A 19,785-nucleotide genomic window follows, 5' to 3' on the forward strand; every position below is an offset into this window, starting at 1 on the left:
TTTTACATATATCTCTTTATTTGTGTGTGTGTGTGTGTGTGTGTGTGTGTGTATATGAAGGACTAAAATTACTTGGATTTTAGGCAATACTTCTCAGGAGGATCCTCAGGAATCTATAGCTGCTTACAGGTAAGAAGTTCTCTGCATGTATTAGATCACTAAGAATAAAGGCATACTTAGGTGTTGCAGGTGATGCAGATCTTCTGGACAGGGCAGCAGGAGAATCAGACCTTCTTAGAGGAGATCCCATGCCAGATGAACCAGGTGTGCTTGGTCTTTTCTCTTTCTTTATCTTCTCAGCCTAGAAAATCAGTTCATATTTGTATTTCCACTTAGAAGCAAAACTTCAAATATACTTGGCAGTTTTCTTAGCAAGAGGGCAGGTAAGCAGATTTGCACAATGTATATTTAAGATGAAAGCTTCTTCAGCCCCAGCTTACAACTAGGGTATATGATCTTTTACTTTAAATAGATATATATTTTTTTAAATATCGTGCCTTGCAAGACATGGCATAGGAGCTGTGGATAAGTAACCCCCAGCAGAGCACTGCCTCCCTCACAGGCCCTGGGGGCACGGGGTGGTATTTTCAAGATCCTCCAGACCTTCCTTATGTGCAACACCCCCTCGGCAGGGCCAGTGGCACCCGCAGGCACCTGGCAAACATGCTGCCACATGCACCATGCTGTTAAATCACAGAGGAAAACTGTGTACAAACCCTCAGCTCCCAGCTTTGGCCTGCTGCCTCATTTAACAGCGTGAATCCCCCTACTGTATATATGAACTATGGCAAGAGACAAGTCGCTACGTGACAGGCTTTATGAGGCTAGCCCAAGTCTTCTAAAATAAGCCTTACGTTGTGTAGACTCAATCAAGCTGAATGACTTAACTTTGCTTTTCTGGAAATTACAGCAGATCAATAATGCAAATTTTAAGTGAAGAGCATCTATAATGCCTACAGAGAGAGTTAAGCAACTGGTATAAATCAGAGGCATGGCTAATACCCTTGGCAACTTGCCAGAATGTGTGAAAGCTTGCTCATTAGCCAACAGGGCTGGATTAACTTACAGTCATACCCAGCACTGTCATCCTATTTGTCACCCCTATTTCCAGAAGTCACGGGCAAGTCCAGAAACATGAATTTCAGTCCCAGAAACGTCAGTTGCCTGAAAATAAAGGTGTTCCCATCCCAAACACTGCTGCTTAACGTTGACTGATTCCCAGAAAGAAGAAAACACGAAAAAGTAGCTAACAGGAGCATGACACCAATGGAAGCAGCCAAGACTCATTTTTTTACAGATACTTCTCACCAAAGAGGTATCACTTCAGTTTTACGAATGTGAAGTGGAAGGCAGTGACCAGAAGCCACACGAGCTCACCCAGAAGGGAAACACGAGCACAAACCCACCTGAGCAGCTTCCGCCGCCGTCGCCCCTTTCACGGCATCCGAAGTGGAGGGTGAAGTTGCCTTCTTTCTGTCGGTGCTTCGTGTGGGGGAAGGCTTGTAGGGAGATTTAAGAGGACTAGCTGGTGCTACACGAGGACAGATATGGAATACTAAAGAGTTATAGTACAATAGCAAGAGCAAAAGGGAGCACAGACAGAGAAGTAAGGGACAGGAGAAAACAGTAAACTTCTATGTTATAAAGTTCAACATCACAAAGGTTATTTTCAAAGTTTTTTAAAGTGTTTTTTTAAAAGTACATTATAAAACACATACCTTTTTTTTTTTTTTTTTTTTTTAAAGTGGGGATAATCCCTTAAAATTGCTCAGGGAGCCTTCTGGCATGCTGTCCAAGTTTAGCTGAACCTACGTTTTTCCTTCACTGACTTTCCAGTAACTTGGCAAAAGTGCCCGGAATATGAAGAAAAATGTTTAAAATCTTACTGGCTAAATAAAAAAAATGCATTTTTACTTCAGCTATTAAAAAAAATCATAAATTTCCAGCAACTACTGCTTGCCTTGATATGTTGCCTGAGAGCAGATTGCTTTAGAGGAAGAGTCTGAAATTGAGGACCCTCATTGCCAAGCTTGCAGAAAACGCAGGAGAGAGCGTTTTGCCCAAACAGGAGGCAGACTATGAGCTTAATAAAAAGGAAGGGCCCCGTTCCCTGCCCAGGAAGCTCCTTCTACGGACAGGCTGAAAGGCCGCGGCGCCCACTACGTCGCTGCCTGAGGACAGAAAAACTCCTCAACCAATATTATGTTTGTACACCCTGCCAAGCATGTGGAAGAGCCGGGGGAAGATGCATTTGCTGGATAGAGAGAGGTAGGTCCCTCGCCCCTTTGCCAGCTGTTCCAGCGGGCGGCCGAGAGGCCGCGCTCGCCCTGCACGGAAGGAAAGGGCAGCAGCACATGGAATGGTTAAGGTTGGAAGGGACCTCAGAGGTCACCTAGTCCATTGGCTGAGAGTGTCCCCAGCGCCGGGCTGGGAGAGCTGCAGAGCTCACCGCAGCCTTGGGACGCTCGCCCACTGCTTCCGAGGGCCGACCAGGGGTTTGCAGGGAGCGTGCGCGGAAAGGCAAAGAGCCCCTGCCCATTTCCTCAGGATCGAGGACAACAGCTATGGCTCGCCCTGCCAATTCACCTTAACATTTGCAGCAGACTATACTGAGCTAATCCTGAGCTGGTTTTTGGCCACTCTTGTTAATAGTCGCTCCCCGAACAGTAAATAAACTAGGAATTTTCTTATGTGCAAAGTACCGTTTGACAACAATCCTAAAATAAATGAAGATATTCCGTTTTCCATTATTTTTTCATGTTACTTCTAAAAATGCATTCAGAAAGACTACATTATGTATTTTTTCAAACTTCAAAACACCCTTATCGAAAAGCATTAAAGCAGTTGCTTTAATAATTTCTGTTTGTTTTTATACTAATGCATAAACTCTCACTTAGCTCGTAACATTCCGCTTCTTTAAGCAACTCCTTAAATGCAGCCCAAAACATACCCTTAACGGTGTCAAAGGGAATAATTCACATTTTTACCTGGATTATTGTATTGCTCAGAAAGCATTAATGTGCTTCTGCTTCTGGCTAAAGAGGACTGTGTGGGAGTCAGCAGTCGAGAAACAATAAAGTTTTCCATTGGACTAAGATGCATGCGGTGAGCTGAAGGATGGGAGCAAATAAAATAAATTTCAAAATGCAAGAACAAAACACAAAACGATGCTTAAAATAACAAAACAATGAAATGATTAAATGAAATGAAAAAAAAAAAAACTTGAAATGTTTGAGATTTAGAGGATTTCAAAATACTTTTAATTCTCCCCTGAAAAAGAGAGGTTTCCGATTTCTCCATCATTTAAAGCCACCTAAGTTATCTTCCAATCTGTGCAATAAACACAGCAAGGTGAACACTGTGCTGCATTTCACTCTTGCACGGAGGCAAAATGGTCGCTGCCGTGACTCAGCAGGGAACAGGTCTGCCTCGTTCCCCGCAGGAAAGGTGAAACCCTGGGATGACCGTGCGGCTCCTCACCAGGTGCCAGGCGTCCCAGAACGCGTCTAAAACCTGCAGTCTCAGCCCCGTTATATAATCCTTGTTTGTACCACGCGCCTTCCCACTCCATAAATACAAGCATCAACTACACGAGGAACGTTTCTAAATGTTTCCATCACAGGCACATCGGAAGGAATCTAGCACAATAACCTCAAAGCTAGGGATGTGTTTTCGTTTAGCAACACAGAAATGAAAGGAAATCTACCTTCCCTTCTCATTCTAAAAATACACCTTTGCTGTCACTTATTCCAGTCAATCCATTTTTCTATTTTTTCTCACTACAGTTAAAAAGGGAGACAAGAAAGAAAGAGAAGGAGAGAAGGAGAGGAGGAGAGGTGGAGAGAAGGAGAGAAGAAGGAGAGAAGGAAAGAGGATAAAAGGGGAGAAGGGGAGAAAAGGGGAGAAGGGGAGAAAAGGGGAAAAGGGGAGAAAGAGACAAAGAGACAAAGAAAGAGAGAAAGAAAGAAGATATCCAGAAAAAAAAATAGCAAAAAACAAAGAAATACAAAGGGTGGGCAGTGACACTCTCCTTTCTGGGGTGTTTAGTAACCACTAATCCAACCAGATAATCATCTTTTGCTGAGCCTCTCACGGATGAGGTTTTCACATCCAACGGAAGGGCCCAGGAAGGCAGGTCACCTCATGGAGATGCCCCAGGTGGCTCCTGGACAGGGTTTTGCCAGCGCTGCATCCCATGCCCACTCTCCTGCCAGGGGCTGCTTTCCCTTCTCGTTCTTATTGCTCAGCTATGGCCACAGGGACTTGGGAAACTGCAGCAGCGGCAGCACCTCTTTACAACCTTGCTTGCTGAAGGATCACAACCAGAAAAATAAGCAGTGAAAGGAGCACGGTGCTCGTCCCTGGCCTCAGGTCACCACAATCTCACGTAGGCTACAAAACCCTCTCAGTGTGTTTCACACTAACAGCTAACCTGAGACCCTCCAAATGCTGGAATTCTGCTCTTGAATAACTGCCAGAAGAGAGACACACAGACACCCGGACAGGGAGAAGAGCCCTGAGCCCAGCAGGAGAGTTTGTGGTGCCAGGGGCGCCGCGCGGTCACTTGCCTCTGTCGGGGGAATGTGTGATAGCCGCGGTGGAGGAGGAGAGGCGCTTACTGATGGGCGACTCCGTTTGCTTTGGCAGATTCATTGTAGAAGCTGAAAGTTTGTCACACGCTGCAGAGAGAGGCATTGAAGACATTTGTATTCGTGCCACAGTGCTGGACCAACTCCCCAGATTCACCTCGCGCTTGCTACTCCTGGCCCTTGGCACTGCTGGGAGCACGGAGGGAGGCACGGAGTGGGATGAGCTTGCTCCGCCTGCTGGGGACCAGCAGCTTCTAAGCCCTGCTTTGCTCTACGCCTTTGCTGCTGGCGACTGACACCTCGTGCTGCAAGAGCCCGTGCCCTGCAGCGCCACCGGCAAACAACCGCGTAGGGGCAGCGCGACAACCACACGGGCACAAGCAGAAAGCTCCCCGAGAAAACAGTGCGGTGACGGCACACGTGACAGCTCCGCAGCCGTCACCTCCAGCCCCGCTCTGCCCTCCCTGCCAGTGCCCAAGCGCTGCGGTGGGTCCCAGGCATTACTCTGCCACAGGAACCTCGCCTATCCACACAGCGACAAGTCGTCCTTACAACGACCGCTTTGACACCAGCCACCTGGCTTTGTCTTTTTTGCTGGATTTTTTTTTTAAGAAGATTTTGTTATTCCTGCAAGTGCTTTCATTTTGGGGCTGCAGTTTCTTCTGAAACACCGTATATACACACTACAGTATATTATACAGTACATTATACGGTACGTTGCTATACGGCAATAGCCCCACGGCACTCAGGAGGTAAAAGCACAGAGGCTTCGCCTTTTAAGTTTGAAATCTGCTTCTTTCAAAACCCCAAATCCCTTCAGCTAGAGCCAGGCACGTGGCCCTAGTTCTGCGGCACGGTGGCACCGCCACCCTATCAGGGCAACCCTGCCCAGCGCCACCTGCAAGATCTGACTGCAGCAAACCACGCGATTCTCTACGTTGCCTCTTTAGTAAGGCAGGGGCAGTGCTGCAAAACATCAGCTGCGCATCCAAATCTCCTCTTTGGGAAAAAGCAACCCCCAGGACACCAACTGTAATACGTGTGCCTGGAACAGCAGTGCTGGGAGGGCAGGTGCTCCGCAGGAGCGACACCCAAGGCCGGCTCCCGCTTCGCTTCAGCGGGAGAAGGTGTTTTGGTGTCCTCCTCCTCCTCCTCCTCGGGGCGGAGAGGAGCCTGCTTGTTAAAAGCACACGCTGTACTGCGTTTTCAGAGCCAGGCACATCTGCAACCAAAATTTGAAATTGTACATGCAATCCAGCCTTAAACTTGGCGCCCTTGTCTATATCACAAAATAAAAGAAAACTGAGAAATACACAAGAAAAGCGGGAAGTGAATATGGCTGCCTAAACATAAAGTCAATTATTGCTACGAATGCCAGCATGGCCAAAATCCACTTTAGCATGCTGAAATTATAGCTCTACACGTGAAATTTGCTTTCTTAAGATACTGCGGTAAAAGCCCCTCAAGATGGCAAAATAGGACTGACTTGATGAAAGATGCTCTCTGTTTTCTGCTACCATGCAAGATGCTCTCTATTTTCTGTTACCGTGCAACTGATCATTTTTTAAACATCACCTTTCCCTGGACACCTATAGTAAAACTATAAAGTATATATATATGTTTATACACATATACAAACAAACACATCCACAGAAATGACAGAGGTGAGAATCCAAGTTATAAAAGTCTACAGTTAGTGAGGTCATCATGAAATGCCTCTACTGCGCTGGGATGTGAGGCATGCACGGCTCCACCATGGCAAAATTAAAAGGAAATTAAGCAGACAACTGGTCCACTAACATCTCTAACAGTAATGCTGCAGCGTACCACACTGAAATAATACGGAAACAGTGGTTAGGAGGGACCAGATCGGTGGATGGATCACAGTGATTAGGACGGTTATAAACAAGACACGATGGTGCTGTGATGCTCTCAAATACCATTGAAGGAATCGGCAGGAGCAGCAGAGGTCACAGGGTCTGCAGGAAGGGTGTTGGCAGCTAAACCTACAACAGGGGGTGGGGTATTTTCTGATTCACCTACACAGCAGAGAAATCAGAGCAAAAAGAGGGTGAAAGAAATTACTGAGTATGTTGGGGGAGGTGGGATTAAGCATAAACGGTATCACAAAAACAAACTGCTTGCTTTGCCAAAGCATAAAAGACTTGCTTTTAGTATAACGTCAAATAAATTTACTTTTCCTGGCTTTTTAATGCCATGAAAACAAACAAACAAAAAGCTACAGCATGTATGCCCTTTTAAATATATTTATACGCTGTTTGAAAGAGAGCAATATCCGTATTTCATCACCACCCCACCAAACATGCATAACCTTTCTCCGCAACAACGGCGTATTGAAACCTGGCAAATTTAACTAAGTTACAATGACTCCAAACAGAAGGCATGCATCTCGGAAACACAAAAGCAGAACATGACTGATTATGGCAGAAATAAACTGTTCTGAAACCAAATCAAGAGCAGCAACAGAAAAAGTATGGGGGGTGGAGCAGGGTGGAACTATTTTAAGCTGCAGGTGCTGCAGAGTCATCCAGAAATCCCCATCAGGTTTTAGGCGCACCGAATGACACCACCATGTCGCTCGGACAGCGCTTTGGTGCTCGGGCAGCGCGCTGCGTGGGGAGACAACGCGGGGGAAGAGACCGCGGGAGAGGGGGCAGAAAGGGCAAGTGGGGCGTTCTGCCCTCCCGCCCGCTCCGCTGGAGCCCCCGCGCCCCGAAGGCCGGGCGGGCTCTCCCGCCGGGCCCGCGCGCCGTGGGGAGCACCCCCGCCGCCCGCCACCGCGCGGGTGCCCGCTCCGCAATGCGGGCGGCGCCGCGCGCCCTCCGCGCCGCTCCGCTCACCGTCCCTGGGCGCCGAGCCGGGCGCCAGCGCTCCGCCCCACGACCAGCGCTTCTGCTTCTGCTCCAGCTGCTGGCTGCGCTCCAGCGAGCGGCGCATCATGGCTTCCAGGCGCTCCTGGGCACGGGGGGCACCACGGAAAGAGACAGGAAAAAGGAAAAAAGGGGGAAAAAAAAAGATAGAAGCAGATATAAATAAGTTCTTTCAGAGCTTCTTTTTTTCCCGTCTGAAACCAAGCTAAAAACACACATAGAATAAACAGTTGCCCTGTTGCTCTGCGCGAGTCTGCTCCCGACAGAAGGGCAAGGGCGGAATGAGGAGGATGCCAGCCTGGCCACCTACCTCCAGCTACGCGGCTCCTTTGTCTGCCAGCCCCGAGGTCACTCCCGAGGCCTAAGTAAATAACACAGGTTGCATCACTGCCCTAGCATCTGCTCCTGCTGCCGCTGCTCCTGCTGCTGCTGCTGCTGCGCTCGGACTTGATTTGTGCAGGAATAATGCTGGGCCAGCATTAACTCCTTGCTGCCCGCGCGGGCCTCCGAGCGGTGCCGCCCGGCCCGGCCCCGCTCCACTGCTGCAGTGGCCCTGGCTCCTCCTCGCCACGCACAGAAGCCATCGCTCCCCACCCAAAGTAGGTTACTTGGAGGGATGAGTAATTTATTTATGCGTTTTTATGATGACTCCCCTCCTTTCTTCCGCTAGGTTCTTCACATGCACACACTTAAGGGTTTCTGATTATTTTTCTGTCATTTATATTAGAATGCAGCTTAGGCAGATGCCTATTTTTTAAGCACACGCCTAGTCTGTTCAGGGTTGGGGTTTTTTTTGTTGTTTTTTTTCCCTCCTGCCACCCCCAGGCTCTTCTCTATGCTTTGCTGCATTAGGATTTTCTGAAGATATTAAGAAGATTCCTTCCCTCCCCAAATCTTCCTCTACCTTTAACTCACAGCTAGGCAGGGTCTTCCTCTTCCCCACCACCTCTTACCCCTCACTCAAACCCCGGGGTCAGTTTTGTTCCCCTCGCTGCTCTGCACTTACTGTGGGGGCAATGATTTCTGCCCCTTCCTCTTCCTCCTCTCAAGCAGATAAACCTGGTCCCTCCCCACCCATCACTCCCCCATCACTGCCTTCCTCTGCTCTCAGGTCTCCTCCACGCAGCAGCTGGCATTTAGCGAACTCCTCACCCTCATATTTCAGCAATACAATTTCTACTACCGCAGATGAGCTGCTCCTGCTGCCTCCCCCTCCTCTCTTTTTTTTGGGTTTTTTTTTGAGTCCTTTTACTTACTGCCTTGGCTGAGAGTTCCCGCTGTAGCATAAAAATACCACTCTGTCCAAACTCTTGATCAACAACAAAGGCTTTTCACTCCTGAAAGTCTGTTTCGCTGATTAAAACATATCCCTTGCATTCCTGTCAACCCCCCACACCGTCTCCCTTATCTTTTTATATCTCAGATCATCCTTCCTACATCATCTCTTGGTCACATGATCTCCTCCCACTGACTCATGACTTTGGTTTAAGCCCCCTATTCTTCCCTACCATATTTTATCACTGCATTCAGTCTTTGTTCAAACGTATCTCCTGTTTCTCCACTGATGTAGCTTCTGACCAAGCTCCCTCAGCAGATGAGTCCAGCAGGTTTTACTGGACTTAAGTAAAGGTTTTACTTTAAACCTTTACCACAGAATCACAGAATAACAGAATGGTTGAGGTTGGAAGGGACCTCTAGAGATCCTCCAATCCAACCCTCCTGCTCCAGCAGGGACACCCAGAGCACGGGGCACAGGGCAGCATCCAGGTGGGTTTGGAAGACCTCCAGAGAAGGAGACTCCACAATCTCCCTGGGCAGCCTGTGCCAGGGCTCTGGCACCCCCACAGAAAGAAGTTCTTCCTCACCTGGAGATGGAACTGCCTGTGTTGCAACTTACACTCATTGCCCCTTGTCCTGTCACTGGCCACCACTGAGAAGAACTTGGCCCCTTCCTCCCTACATTTCCCCTTCATGAACTTATACATGTTAATCAGATTCCCTCTCAGCCTTCTCTTCTCCAAGCTAAACAGGCCCAACTCACTCAGTCTCTCCTCATACAAGAGATGTTGCAGTCCCTTAATCATCCTGGTTGCCCTCTGCTGGACCCACATCCACATCCCTCCTATACTGGGGAGACCAGAACTGCCCCCAATACCTCACCAGGTGCGGCCTCACTGAGCTGAGGAGAGGGGCAGGATCCCCTCCCTTGACCTGCTGGCAACATCCTCCTGATGCAGCCAGGATCCCATTGGCCTTCTTGGCCACGAGGGCACACTGCTCACTCATGGCTAACTTGGTGTCAGCCAGGACTCCCAGCTCCGTGGAGCTGCTTTCCAGCAGGTCGACCCCTAACCTGTACTGGTGCCTGGGGTTATTCCTCCCCAGGTGCAGGACCCTGCACTTGTCCTTGTTGAACCTCAGGAGGTTTCTCGCTGTCCAACTCTCCAGGTCCCTCTGGATGGCAGCACAGCCCTCCAGAGTGTCGGCCACTCCACCCAGCTTGGTATCATCTGTAAACTTGCTCAGGGTGTCCTCTGTGCCCTTGTCCAAGTCACTGATGAACAGGTTGAACAGCACCGAGCCCAGTACTGACCTCTGGGAGACACCACTGGCCACAGGCCTCCAACTGGACTCTGAGCTCTGCCAGAGCTTTATGTCTGGGTTCATAAGCTTTGCACAACATCCTTGAGCCTCTGTACATGTTCACCACATTTCAATGAACTGTATGCTCACTCCACCTCTTCTGAATACTTGGAATATATTTTTGTCTCTTCATTTCATTGAAGGATCTCTTCCACTACCAGGATTTCTCATAATGTACTTCTGATCAAGGTTCCCACCTCAACCATCCTCACTACCAGCTACTCATGGATATCAACAGCAAGCCACTACCTTTTGTGGGTGTGTCTTAACTGCCTTTTCTCCCCCGATTTTATTATGATTTATTATTATTTGTACCATAAAGAGTTTCATTACTCTAGCCTTTATATGAAACTGGAAAAGGACAATTCTTGCCCACCTGGTCTATGTTTCTGAGCTCTCCTGCCTGTTACCTTTCAGCCAGGCAGCCTATCCTGCTGTCACGGATATCCTGCTGCATCTCCAGGAAGGCAACGCTTGGGTTGCTGCTCCGTGCTCTCCTTGCTTTTGTCTCCTCTCTCCATCTTTGGACCAGGATGCACCAGCTAACCTCATGCAAAACTGCTCAAAGCAGGCAGCAGTTTCCCTTCCCTTCCTTTTTTTTCCTCTCTGCCTAGTCAATGCATCAGCATCCAGGCAAACTCTCTACCTGTCATTCCTCCTCCTTTTTCCTTCCTGAAGGAGGCAACGCAGCATAAGGCCGAAGCAGAGACTTTTCTGCAATAGCACAAGGAAAAACAAAGCCAAAGACATATTTTTGAATATGCTATCACTTCGTATCCACTCTTTCTGCGAGAATGCCATCTTTCAGTTTCCACAACTCAAAGTCACTCCCCTCGGATGCAGTTTGTTTCTTACTTTACATTGGAAAATTACATGATCAAGAAAATGCACATGTGGGTGTTTTATTCCAGTTCAGGCTTCTCAATTTTATCTTTATTTTACACCTCCCAACACAATAGCTTCATTTTATTCCAGACTCTTTTCTATACTTTCCCCAAACCTCCTATTTCATTGCCAGTTCTTGTCTGCAGCCTGCTTCCATATTTCTTTTCATTACTTTCCTCTGCTGGTTGTGTCACCCCAATATTCCGTTCTACCTGCTCTCTAAAAAGTAAAATAGCCCTTCCATTATTTTTCTCCATTAAAGAGCACACACTTCTACAGAATCTTTCTTCCTTTCCATAACTAATGGATATTATTACACATTAACCCCCCCCCCAAAAAAAGGATAATATAAAAGCAGATTATAAGTTTCAGTTAATTATCTGGGCAATCTGTGTTCTTTTATTCTTTTTCTAATGATGCTTGGAGCAAGGACTGACACCATTCCCTAGTCTGTGGACCACAGAATACACTAACTGCACCAGTTTAAGAATAAAACGCAGGAGGAAATGGTTTAAAGAGAATAAATGATGTTTCATACATATTTGAAAGCCTGTGCCACCTCCATTTTGAGGTTGAAATCTTCAATTACATGATATGACCATTCATTTTCATTTGCAAAAAGTCTTTCATTAAAGCATTGCAGAACAAAATTATTAAACCTCACAAGCCCTGCAGATACAGCTTAGATAAAGAACAATATGAAACCATTTTATATGAGCAAAGGACAGTTATTAAAAAGCATTCTAAACTAGCACAATATTTTGAATTTGAAAAATAAATAGAATAGAAACCAACCTTAATAAACAGAAGCATAGCAAAAGCAACCTAAACATTAAAACTTTTATTTTTTTTTTTTAAAAACAAGGACACCAGGCTTTACTCCATCAGCAAACAAGGTACAAAAAAACCCTGCTGTCTATGTTACAGTGACAGTGCTGTCTGGAAAACATATTGAACACTATCCATCTGATCCTCATTTGGGAACTCTAATTGTCACAGATATAGAGACAATAATCTCCGTGGGAGAGCTATAGTGAGCTTCCATTTTAAAAAGAAAGGATGTGCTATGAGCTTTGCTTGTAGGTTAAATCGAGAATGAGTAAAAAGAGGGCCATCTACTGCTAGTATCTAGCATACACAAGGCACTTTGGATAATCTTTACAGCTATTTACACGTTTTCTCAGAATAAATAACAGAGCTGACATTCCGGCCTGCCTAAAACAAATATATTATGAAAAACAGCAGCACGAAAACAAGCCAGAATAGGTTGGTCTTTGGCTACCTCCTCTCTGAACAGGCCGGAGCTGCTGGGGGCTGCCGCAGAGCCAGGACAGGCCAGTCCTATCTCACGGGACGGGCCAGTCCTATCTCACAGGCACAGGATAAACAGCCAGGCCAAGCCAGGTGCCTCTGACGGGATGCCAGGGGGTGCTGGGGATCCCTTCCCCGACCTCCTCCTACGCCGTCCTTCCCATTTCTGCAGATGGTCCTTCTCCACACCCTGCTCCTTCAGAAGTGCCTCAGTCGGGGCCTCCTCCGCTCCCAAACAAGCCCCCCATCCCACCCTCCTGCCCACACAGCCCCTTCTCAGCTTCCTCGACCTGAGAAAGGGGAAAGCAGAGCTCACAAGGAGGGAAAGGAGCCGGCCTGGGCCGGCCTCCTCCCCTAAGAGGCCTTTTTAAGCTTGCAGGACAGGCCCGCAGGCCTTTCTCTCTGGGGTGAGGCCTCCCAGCATGGACGCTGGTGGTGGGCGGCAGTTCAGGCTGTAACAGACTTGCTGGTGCTGGGGAACAACAACTCCGCAGCACCGGCGTGCTCCTGGCCTGTTCCTGCATCCACCTCGGCCGGGGGGCACCGCAGGACAAGGGCTTCCCCCACAGGGGCTTTGGGGCCCGGGCTGGCAGCGCCCCGGCTGCTCTTACGGCCTTGGCTACCCCGGCCCAAGCAAAGCCATGGGGCACCCAGCCTGCTTGGTTTTATATTATTATTCTATTTATTTATAGAGAAATATATTTATAGAGAAATATATTTATATTTATAAATATATTTATAGGGAAATATATTTATATTATATTATTCTATTTATTTATAGGAGAGGCCAGCCTGCTCTGGCCTTTCCTCGCCTGCCGCTTCCGACGCCCCCAGCAAAGGGGATCCATGCAAGGGCTAAGCCCTTAGCTTAGCAGGGGATCCTGCAAAGGGCTTAGCCGAAAAGGTTGCCACAGCTGGAAACACCGGGGAAGAAAGTCCTGCCGCATCCGTGATGTGGCTGCCGAAGGAGACAGACCTCCTCCCCTTTGTTAGGGAAACGGCAGAAACAGAACCCGGATTTCAAGCGATCCGCACGACAAAATATTTTAAAGTGAATTTTCAGCTATTATGCAGAAGGCAGAATCAGTACGGCACAGACGGAAGGGGAATGGCAGAATGGCAGGATATAATTTTCTCTTCAGGTTCAAGCAAGTAAAAAAAAACAAACACAGAAGAAAACTCGACAGACGTATGTTATTCTGATCCCATGTGAAAATATTTGATCTCTTTTGCTATTTTGATTAAGATGTTTTGATGAAAAGGTGGGGGACTGGCAAAGGCGGGGGGATTTAGTAACTGCAGATTCCGAGAGAGTTTTTGCATAGGAACTAGGAAAAAAATCAACATCATCTCGACTTTTTTTTTTTTAAATCCATCATTCCCTTTTCCAAAAATCATTAATTCTTTATCAGCTGCAGTAGCAGTGCTGGTGTTTCAGACAGAGTGTCGTGCAGGGAGACAAACACACATACTGCATTTAGAGACTTGTATCAGAAGTAAGACATACTGGAGCAAAAAAGAACCTTAAATGATCTCAGTAGAGACAGCAGAAAAGGAACACACAAACACACTTCTAAAGATATGTGATTAATTCTATTCTACATTCGAATTTTAAACCAACCTAGATTTTTAGCTGCCGTAAGTATTTCTGATTTGGTGTTGCTGAGGAAAAAATACATAAACGTGATCTCAGTTTCTGTAGTTAGTGCAAACAAAGCATAAAAAAACCTGCCATTTTCTGGAAACCGTCATCTTTACAAGCTGGTGCTTTATGTCTGACTGTCCCAGATACGTTAGCCTAAGTAGCTGACTATCGTAGAGATCAGACAAAATTCAAGTAACAAAAAAGACTCTGAATACATTTTTGATATACAAGTGGTAGTAGAGCATTTACAGCAGTGTTGCAGTTCCCAAATAAGACACAAATGTCTCCAAATCAAAAGAAAAAGGGAAAAGAGTGAAATGCATGTCATATTCCCCTCTGTTTTATGCTAGCTTATACAACAGCTCTACAGGATGCCTCCCAGTGGGCCTTACCTCCTCCTCTTTGAGCTTTTGTCTCCGCTTTTCTTCCACAGCTGCTCTCTTCTGCTCCTCTCTCTGTCGCTGCTCCTCCAGTCTTCGCCATCGCTCCTCTATTTGTTTTTCATATTGAAGTTTTGCCCTTCTCTCCTTCTCCAGTATCTGCTGCTCCCTTGCAGCTTAGAAAGGGAAAAGAAGGTGCCTTTCACTCCATGCAATTTTTCTCCTGCTTTATAATTATTTGGTAGTACGACATGATAGAGTAAAATAGCCAGTACAAATACACAAGGTTGTAGTGCCCTGCGCTCAAAAGCAGAGTGTAAAGAAGTGCTGCAATGATTAGCCAGTCCAACTGATCCGCTAAGAGGGGAGACACAAGGTGACAGTGTGCCCCCTTACCTCTTTAAAAAGAGCATGCAGAATAGTAAGGAACTCTTCTTTTGTATATGCTTCAAATCCTTCTGCAGCTATAAAACCAAATTCTTTCTTTAGACAATAACACATATCCCCAGTAGTTTTTAAAGTGAAGCAGTCATATATTTTGAAGCAAAAGTCCCTGGAATCTTCTTAAAACTATTCTTCTCTTTATGGTGTCGTCTTCAAAATAAATATTTGAGACATATGTTAAACTTCCCAGGAAATTTTGAGAATACACCCTTTTGTTAATAATTTTGTGTTAAATTGTTATCCACTTCTGGTACATTGCACGAAGAAAATTTACTTATATTATTGACAATTTGTCCCAGTTGCTTCATCTACCTGTAGGTATAATCTTCTTCTCAGATATTAAATCTGTGATTAGGGATGATGGCAACTCTACAGACAGGACTGTTGCTTCATGTTTACAGAGGGAAATTAAATAGCAGAAGTAGTTAATGTGATAAACCATGAAGAAAAAACAGCTGTCATGCAAATGTGTTCCATTAAAAGGCAGAAGAGGAGGAGTTTAATAAGCATGCTTACATACACACAAGCCTGTAATATCATATACCAACATACATACCACCGGTATGAAAGAATATTATCATCACAGTTGCCTATGAACTTGAAAGTTGAGGAAAGCCAGAATTAACACCGTTCATACAAAAGCCGGTCCCTTATTCTGCTCACCTCTTTGGCCTGGGTTAATGCTTGAGCTGCTGTTTCGTTACCCACTAAATCCCCCCAACATACATCAAACTTCCTCAGATCACTCCGCAGCTGCTGTATCAATTCCCCCTCCTTGCTCCCAGGCTCTTCATCCACAGCCTTCAGTCACCCCTAGTCCCCATCTGTCCCCAACCCCCCATTGAATGTCAGTGTTCTCTCAACATCGGGTCTTTCTCCAGCCGTTCAACTTCTTCCCCTAGAAAACTGTCTCCTTACAAGACACAACTTCTTCCTCATGCCCAGACTCCTTTAGGGAAAACCAAAGCCTTCCACTTGTTACAAATATGGTCAGTGATGGCTTCCTGTTTTGCCTCACAAGAACTTACTATTTTTCTTTTTTCTTTTCCACAGGTCAGGGGAACCCAAGCCTGGATTCACAGACTGAGCAACAGATAAAGAGTTACCTCAGAGATGACGAAGCATCTGTGACTGATCACTCACAGTCCATGTCTAATGTCAGACAGAACTGCGAAAAACTGCATGCTGGAGCCAATTAAATAAATAAATATCAGGTGTCTAGAGACTGGTGTTTGGATTACCTTCTAAGTAGGTGAAACCTGAGACTGATTCTGGACAGCAAGGCTTTCTAGATTCTGAAAGCAAACCATTCTGTCATCAAGGACATGTTTTCAGTACTCCCTAATTTCATTTAAGGATGTAAAAACACTAATTAAGGAGTTTTGCCTTTGATGAGAAGGTTATTCTAGATTGCTGCAAAGTACCTGCTGGCTGCATGGAGATTTGTCTGTTGGGGAACTCACTGGGCAGCTTCCAGAGGAAATCTGCCACATATAGAAATCTGCTGAGGCCAAAGACTAGAGCTGCTCATTCTAGAAATGGGTTTAACCCTAAAGAAATAGGCTTCCAGAAAAGAAATATAACTAAAACCTTTTTTCCTTGTCTTCTCTGTGCCAAATCCCCCTGGACAACCAGTCCCAGATTCTCCAGCTTTCCTCTCACCCGGTTTCTCTTCCACTTTTTAATCCAATTCCTTTTCAACCTACTCTTTGTGTCATTTTCTCAGGAACCAGCAAAGAAGGAATAATCGTGAGGACAGAAGAGCAAGGCTGGACTGAACATACCTGCAGGAGATATAAGCTACTACTGCAGGGCATGTCAGGTTTACTCAAGTTGGTGCATTCTCCACACAGAGAGAAGCACAGGGAAATTTAGCTGCTAAAACCTAAATCCCCACTGAGGATCCTGGTGAATTTTCACAGGAACTACGAGGAAGCCTCTTTCTAACTAAGCCCACATTACTAAAAATGTCAAATCGCTGCTCTCATGACTGATGTTTTATCAAGGTATGGTCACAGGCTATTTACTTGTTTTAAGAAAAGCACTTTTTTTTTTTCTCCTATGATTCTTTTCAGAAGTGTCCTCACTATTTTAACATTTTCTCAAAATAACCCCCATATTCAGTTCAACAAAATCATAAAAAATTGGCAATTTCCTCTAATAGATACAGTGAGGCAATCTCAAGAAAATCACGTTACTAGGCTTCTTGTTATTATAATAAAACACATTTTTTTCTTTTACTTTATATGCATGTATGCATATATTAAAAACTGTACATACACACACACACACACACACACACACATATAATGTAAATGGAACTGCACAATTTTCCCTGAAAGTAGCAGTAGTAGATTAAAAGCAAGAAACAATACTTCAAAGACTCTGAAATTAAAGCTAACGTCACTCAAGAAGTGATTTTATGTATTTTTCATTCTCTTGAAAGAAGATTAATCATTTTAAGCTTATGGAAAAACACCCACTTTTAGGTCTGTTACCAGATCCAAGATATATTTTAATAGGGCTAAAACTTACCAAGTTAAAATTGAGACCATTTCAGCAAATAATCCTACTATTTAACTATTATTCAAGGCTGTTTCAGTATTTGTACAAGCCAAAATCCTAACGGTCAATATGTGGTATATAGGCCTATATTCAAAAGTATATCTGTTGTAGAGGAAAATTAACTTCTAACTAGACTATACAAAGCAGCTGAATGGAAATCAAATGTGCCCTTGGTTCGATTTATTTATCTGTATATGAGCTAATTTTAAAGAAATAATTGTAAGTCAAAGAAGACTAGGAATAGCCTGAGCCACATTATTTAAAATTCAGAACAGGAGAAATGTCATGTTATTAACTTAAGCCACATACACATACAACACATACACATAAAAAATACATATGTCCCCAGCTATCTTACCAAGGTATTTCTCCCTTTCTTCTCTCCGCTCCCTTGCCAGTCTTTGTCTTTCATCGGTTTTTAGGAATCCGTCAATGGCTGAAGTCAGAGAGAAAGGTAGAAACTGTTAGCCAAAGTAATGAAGCATACAAATGAACCAAAATTCGACAGCATTTAACACAATAAAAATGATTCTCCTTCTTTGGAGATCTTTAAAACCCGCTTGGACGCAGCCCTGTGCCCTGTGCTCTAGGTGACCCTGTGTGAGCAGGGGGGTTGGACTAGATGACCTCTGAGGTCCCTTCCAACCTTCGGCATTCTGTGATTCTATGATTCTGCACATGAAGAGGGGTAACCAAGTTGGGATTTGCAGACGTCTCGACAGCAGTATTCCACCTAATGCGGAAGTCCGTAATATGAACACCTGACCCCACTTCTCCGAACAAATAAGCATTTTGAGAGTATATGTTAAAAAAAATGCCAGCGATTAGGTATTATCTTTTTTAATAACATCATTTTCAAGTGGGGCTGTTTGGGAAAGCAGGCAAAGCAGCTCCCCCTCTCCCTGCCCACAGCTGGCGGCCATGCGAGCGCCAGCCCTGCTGCCTGGAGCAGGCACCGAGCAGCCCGCGGCAGCTCCTTGCAGGAAGGCACCGCCTTTCCTTTCGGAATAGGTGCGTAGAAGCAGGCTTGTTGTTCAGCCGGAGCTCAGCTTTGCACCCAGATGCAGGCGGCGCAGCTCTCGGTACAGCGAGAGCCGCTAAATGTGCGACTTAGTCGGGCAAAGTGGCGCACGAGGCGCCTCACGTGCCAGCCCTGCTGCCCTGCGAGCTGCAGGTGGCAGAACGTGGCCAGGCTCTTGGACGGCTCTCTGGAAGCAACACGGGCTTTCTGGATGGGCTTCGGTCACTGCCTTGGTAGACCTGCTGGATGATGCCATCCTCGGGCAGCTCTGCCCTCACAGAGCCACTTACAGAGGGCCCTGGTGCCCTCATTTCTCTCTCCTTGTCTCCAGGATCTCCTGGGGCCAAGCAGAGCTGCCCTGCACACGGGCAGCGCTTCACGTCACAGCTCTGCCTCCTTTGCAATCATTACTCGGGCTCCCTGCTGAGCTACTGTATAATTAAATTCCCTTCCATTTTGCTCTAAGAACTGAAGCTGCTGTTTTTTTCCAGATAGATAGGAGTGGAAAAGTTACTCAAGTTGTAACTTTTATTCGCTTGCTGAAAAGTCACAGTTTCAGGCTTCCTCTTTGAGGGCATCCTGTCTGAGGATTTTGCAAAGTAAAGATCTTCCTGGGAAAGGCACCAGTTTAAAATACAGCCTTCCTCGTGCCTTGTGGCTGCTGCAATTCCAGGAAGTCTCAACAGAAGAAGTGCAATGTGAAGGACAAAAACCAGGATGGGAATAAGCAAGAGGGAGGAGGAGGAGGCTGTGGAACGGCAGACAGTCCCTGCTCATGGACCACATTTAGATCCCCCTCTGGTGACTCTCATTGCTCTCCTCCTTTCAGCAAATATTTATGAAACCCACTGGTAAAGACATGTCCCTTCACGCCCATCATTAAAATTACAGCAAGCTCTTATCTCTGCTTCAGCTCCTTCACAAACGCCTCTGGCAGAAGCGATCTAAAAGGCCCAGCCTAGCTCATGGCTGCTGTCGGCATCCAAGCTGACGCAGTGACACGGGCTGAAACTTCTGGGGCTTTTTTGAGGTTCGCTTGCTTGAACAGGTCAGAGTTTGGATCTCTCAACCCCACACAGACAATATTAAGAGAGCACAGAGGCTGAAGTGTCAGATACTTAGGAAATTTGGATAATTTGCAATTAGAGCAGTTTGTACCATCCTTATTTCGCTCCCTTTTGCAGATACATTAGCAGGCACATTTCTTCTTTTAGGTCTGCAGGCTCAGGAAGCCATAAGATGAACCTGCTCAAGGGATGAATCACATCTGTAGCAAAGGAAACTGTGATTTACGTTTCTTGTTTCCATTCCTTCTGACACAGGACAGGAAACATAGAGATCTGTAGTTTGAAGGCTGTCCTGGGGACCAGCACTCTACAGACTTGACCACACATAAAACCACAACAAAAAC

At 45.9% G+C, this 19,785-nt stretch overlaps 1 protein-coding gene across 2 annotated transcripts in view; it reads right to left on the reverse strand.

The window, feature by feature from the left end:
- The window catches only part of MAP7D2 (MAP7 domain containing 2), a 43,739-nt gene that overhangs the window by 14,744 nt on the left and 9,210 nt on the right, over positions 1–19,785 (reverse strand). The window contains exons 2-9 of one of the 2 annotated variants that reach the window (XM_026052320.1): positions 17,712–17,789; positions 14,357–14,520; positions 7,451–7,565; positions 6,530–6,628; positions 4,569–4,679; positions 2,988–3,110; positions 1,407–1,555; positions 177–301 (exon numbers count right to left, since the gene is read on the reverse strand). In XM_026052320.1, coding sequence (XP_025908105.1) covers positions 177–301; positions 1,407–1,555; positions 2,988–3,110; positions 4,569–4,679; positions 6,530–6,628; positions 7,451–7,565; positions 14,357–14,520; positions 17,712–17,789 — 964 coding nt within the window. The remainder of the gene's footprint in view (positions 1–176; positions 302–1,406; positions 1,556–2,987; positions 3,111–4,568; positions 4,680–6,529; positions 6,629–7,450; positions 7,566–14,356; positions 14,521–17,711; positions 17,790–19,785) is intronic. The other variant, XM_026052312.1, reaches the window with a different exon arrangement.

This window comes from Nothoprocta perdicaria, unplaced genomic scaffold (genome assembly GCF_003342845.1).
Source record: "Nothoprocta perdicaria isolate Ctin4 unplaced genomic scaffold, notPer1 scaffold_112, whole genome shotgun sequence".
In the NCBI taxonomy this organism is placed as follows: Eukaryota; Metazoa; Chordata; class Aves; order Tinamiformes; family Tinamidae; genus Nothoprocta; species Nothoprocta perdicaria.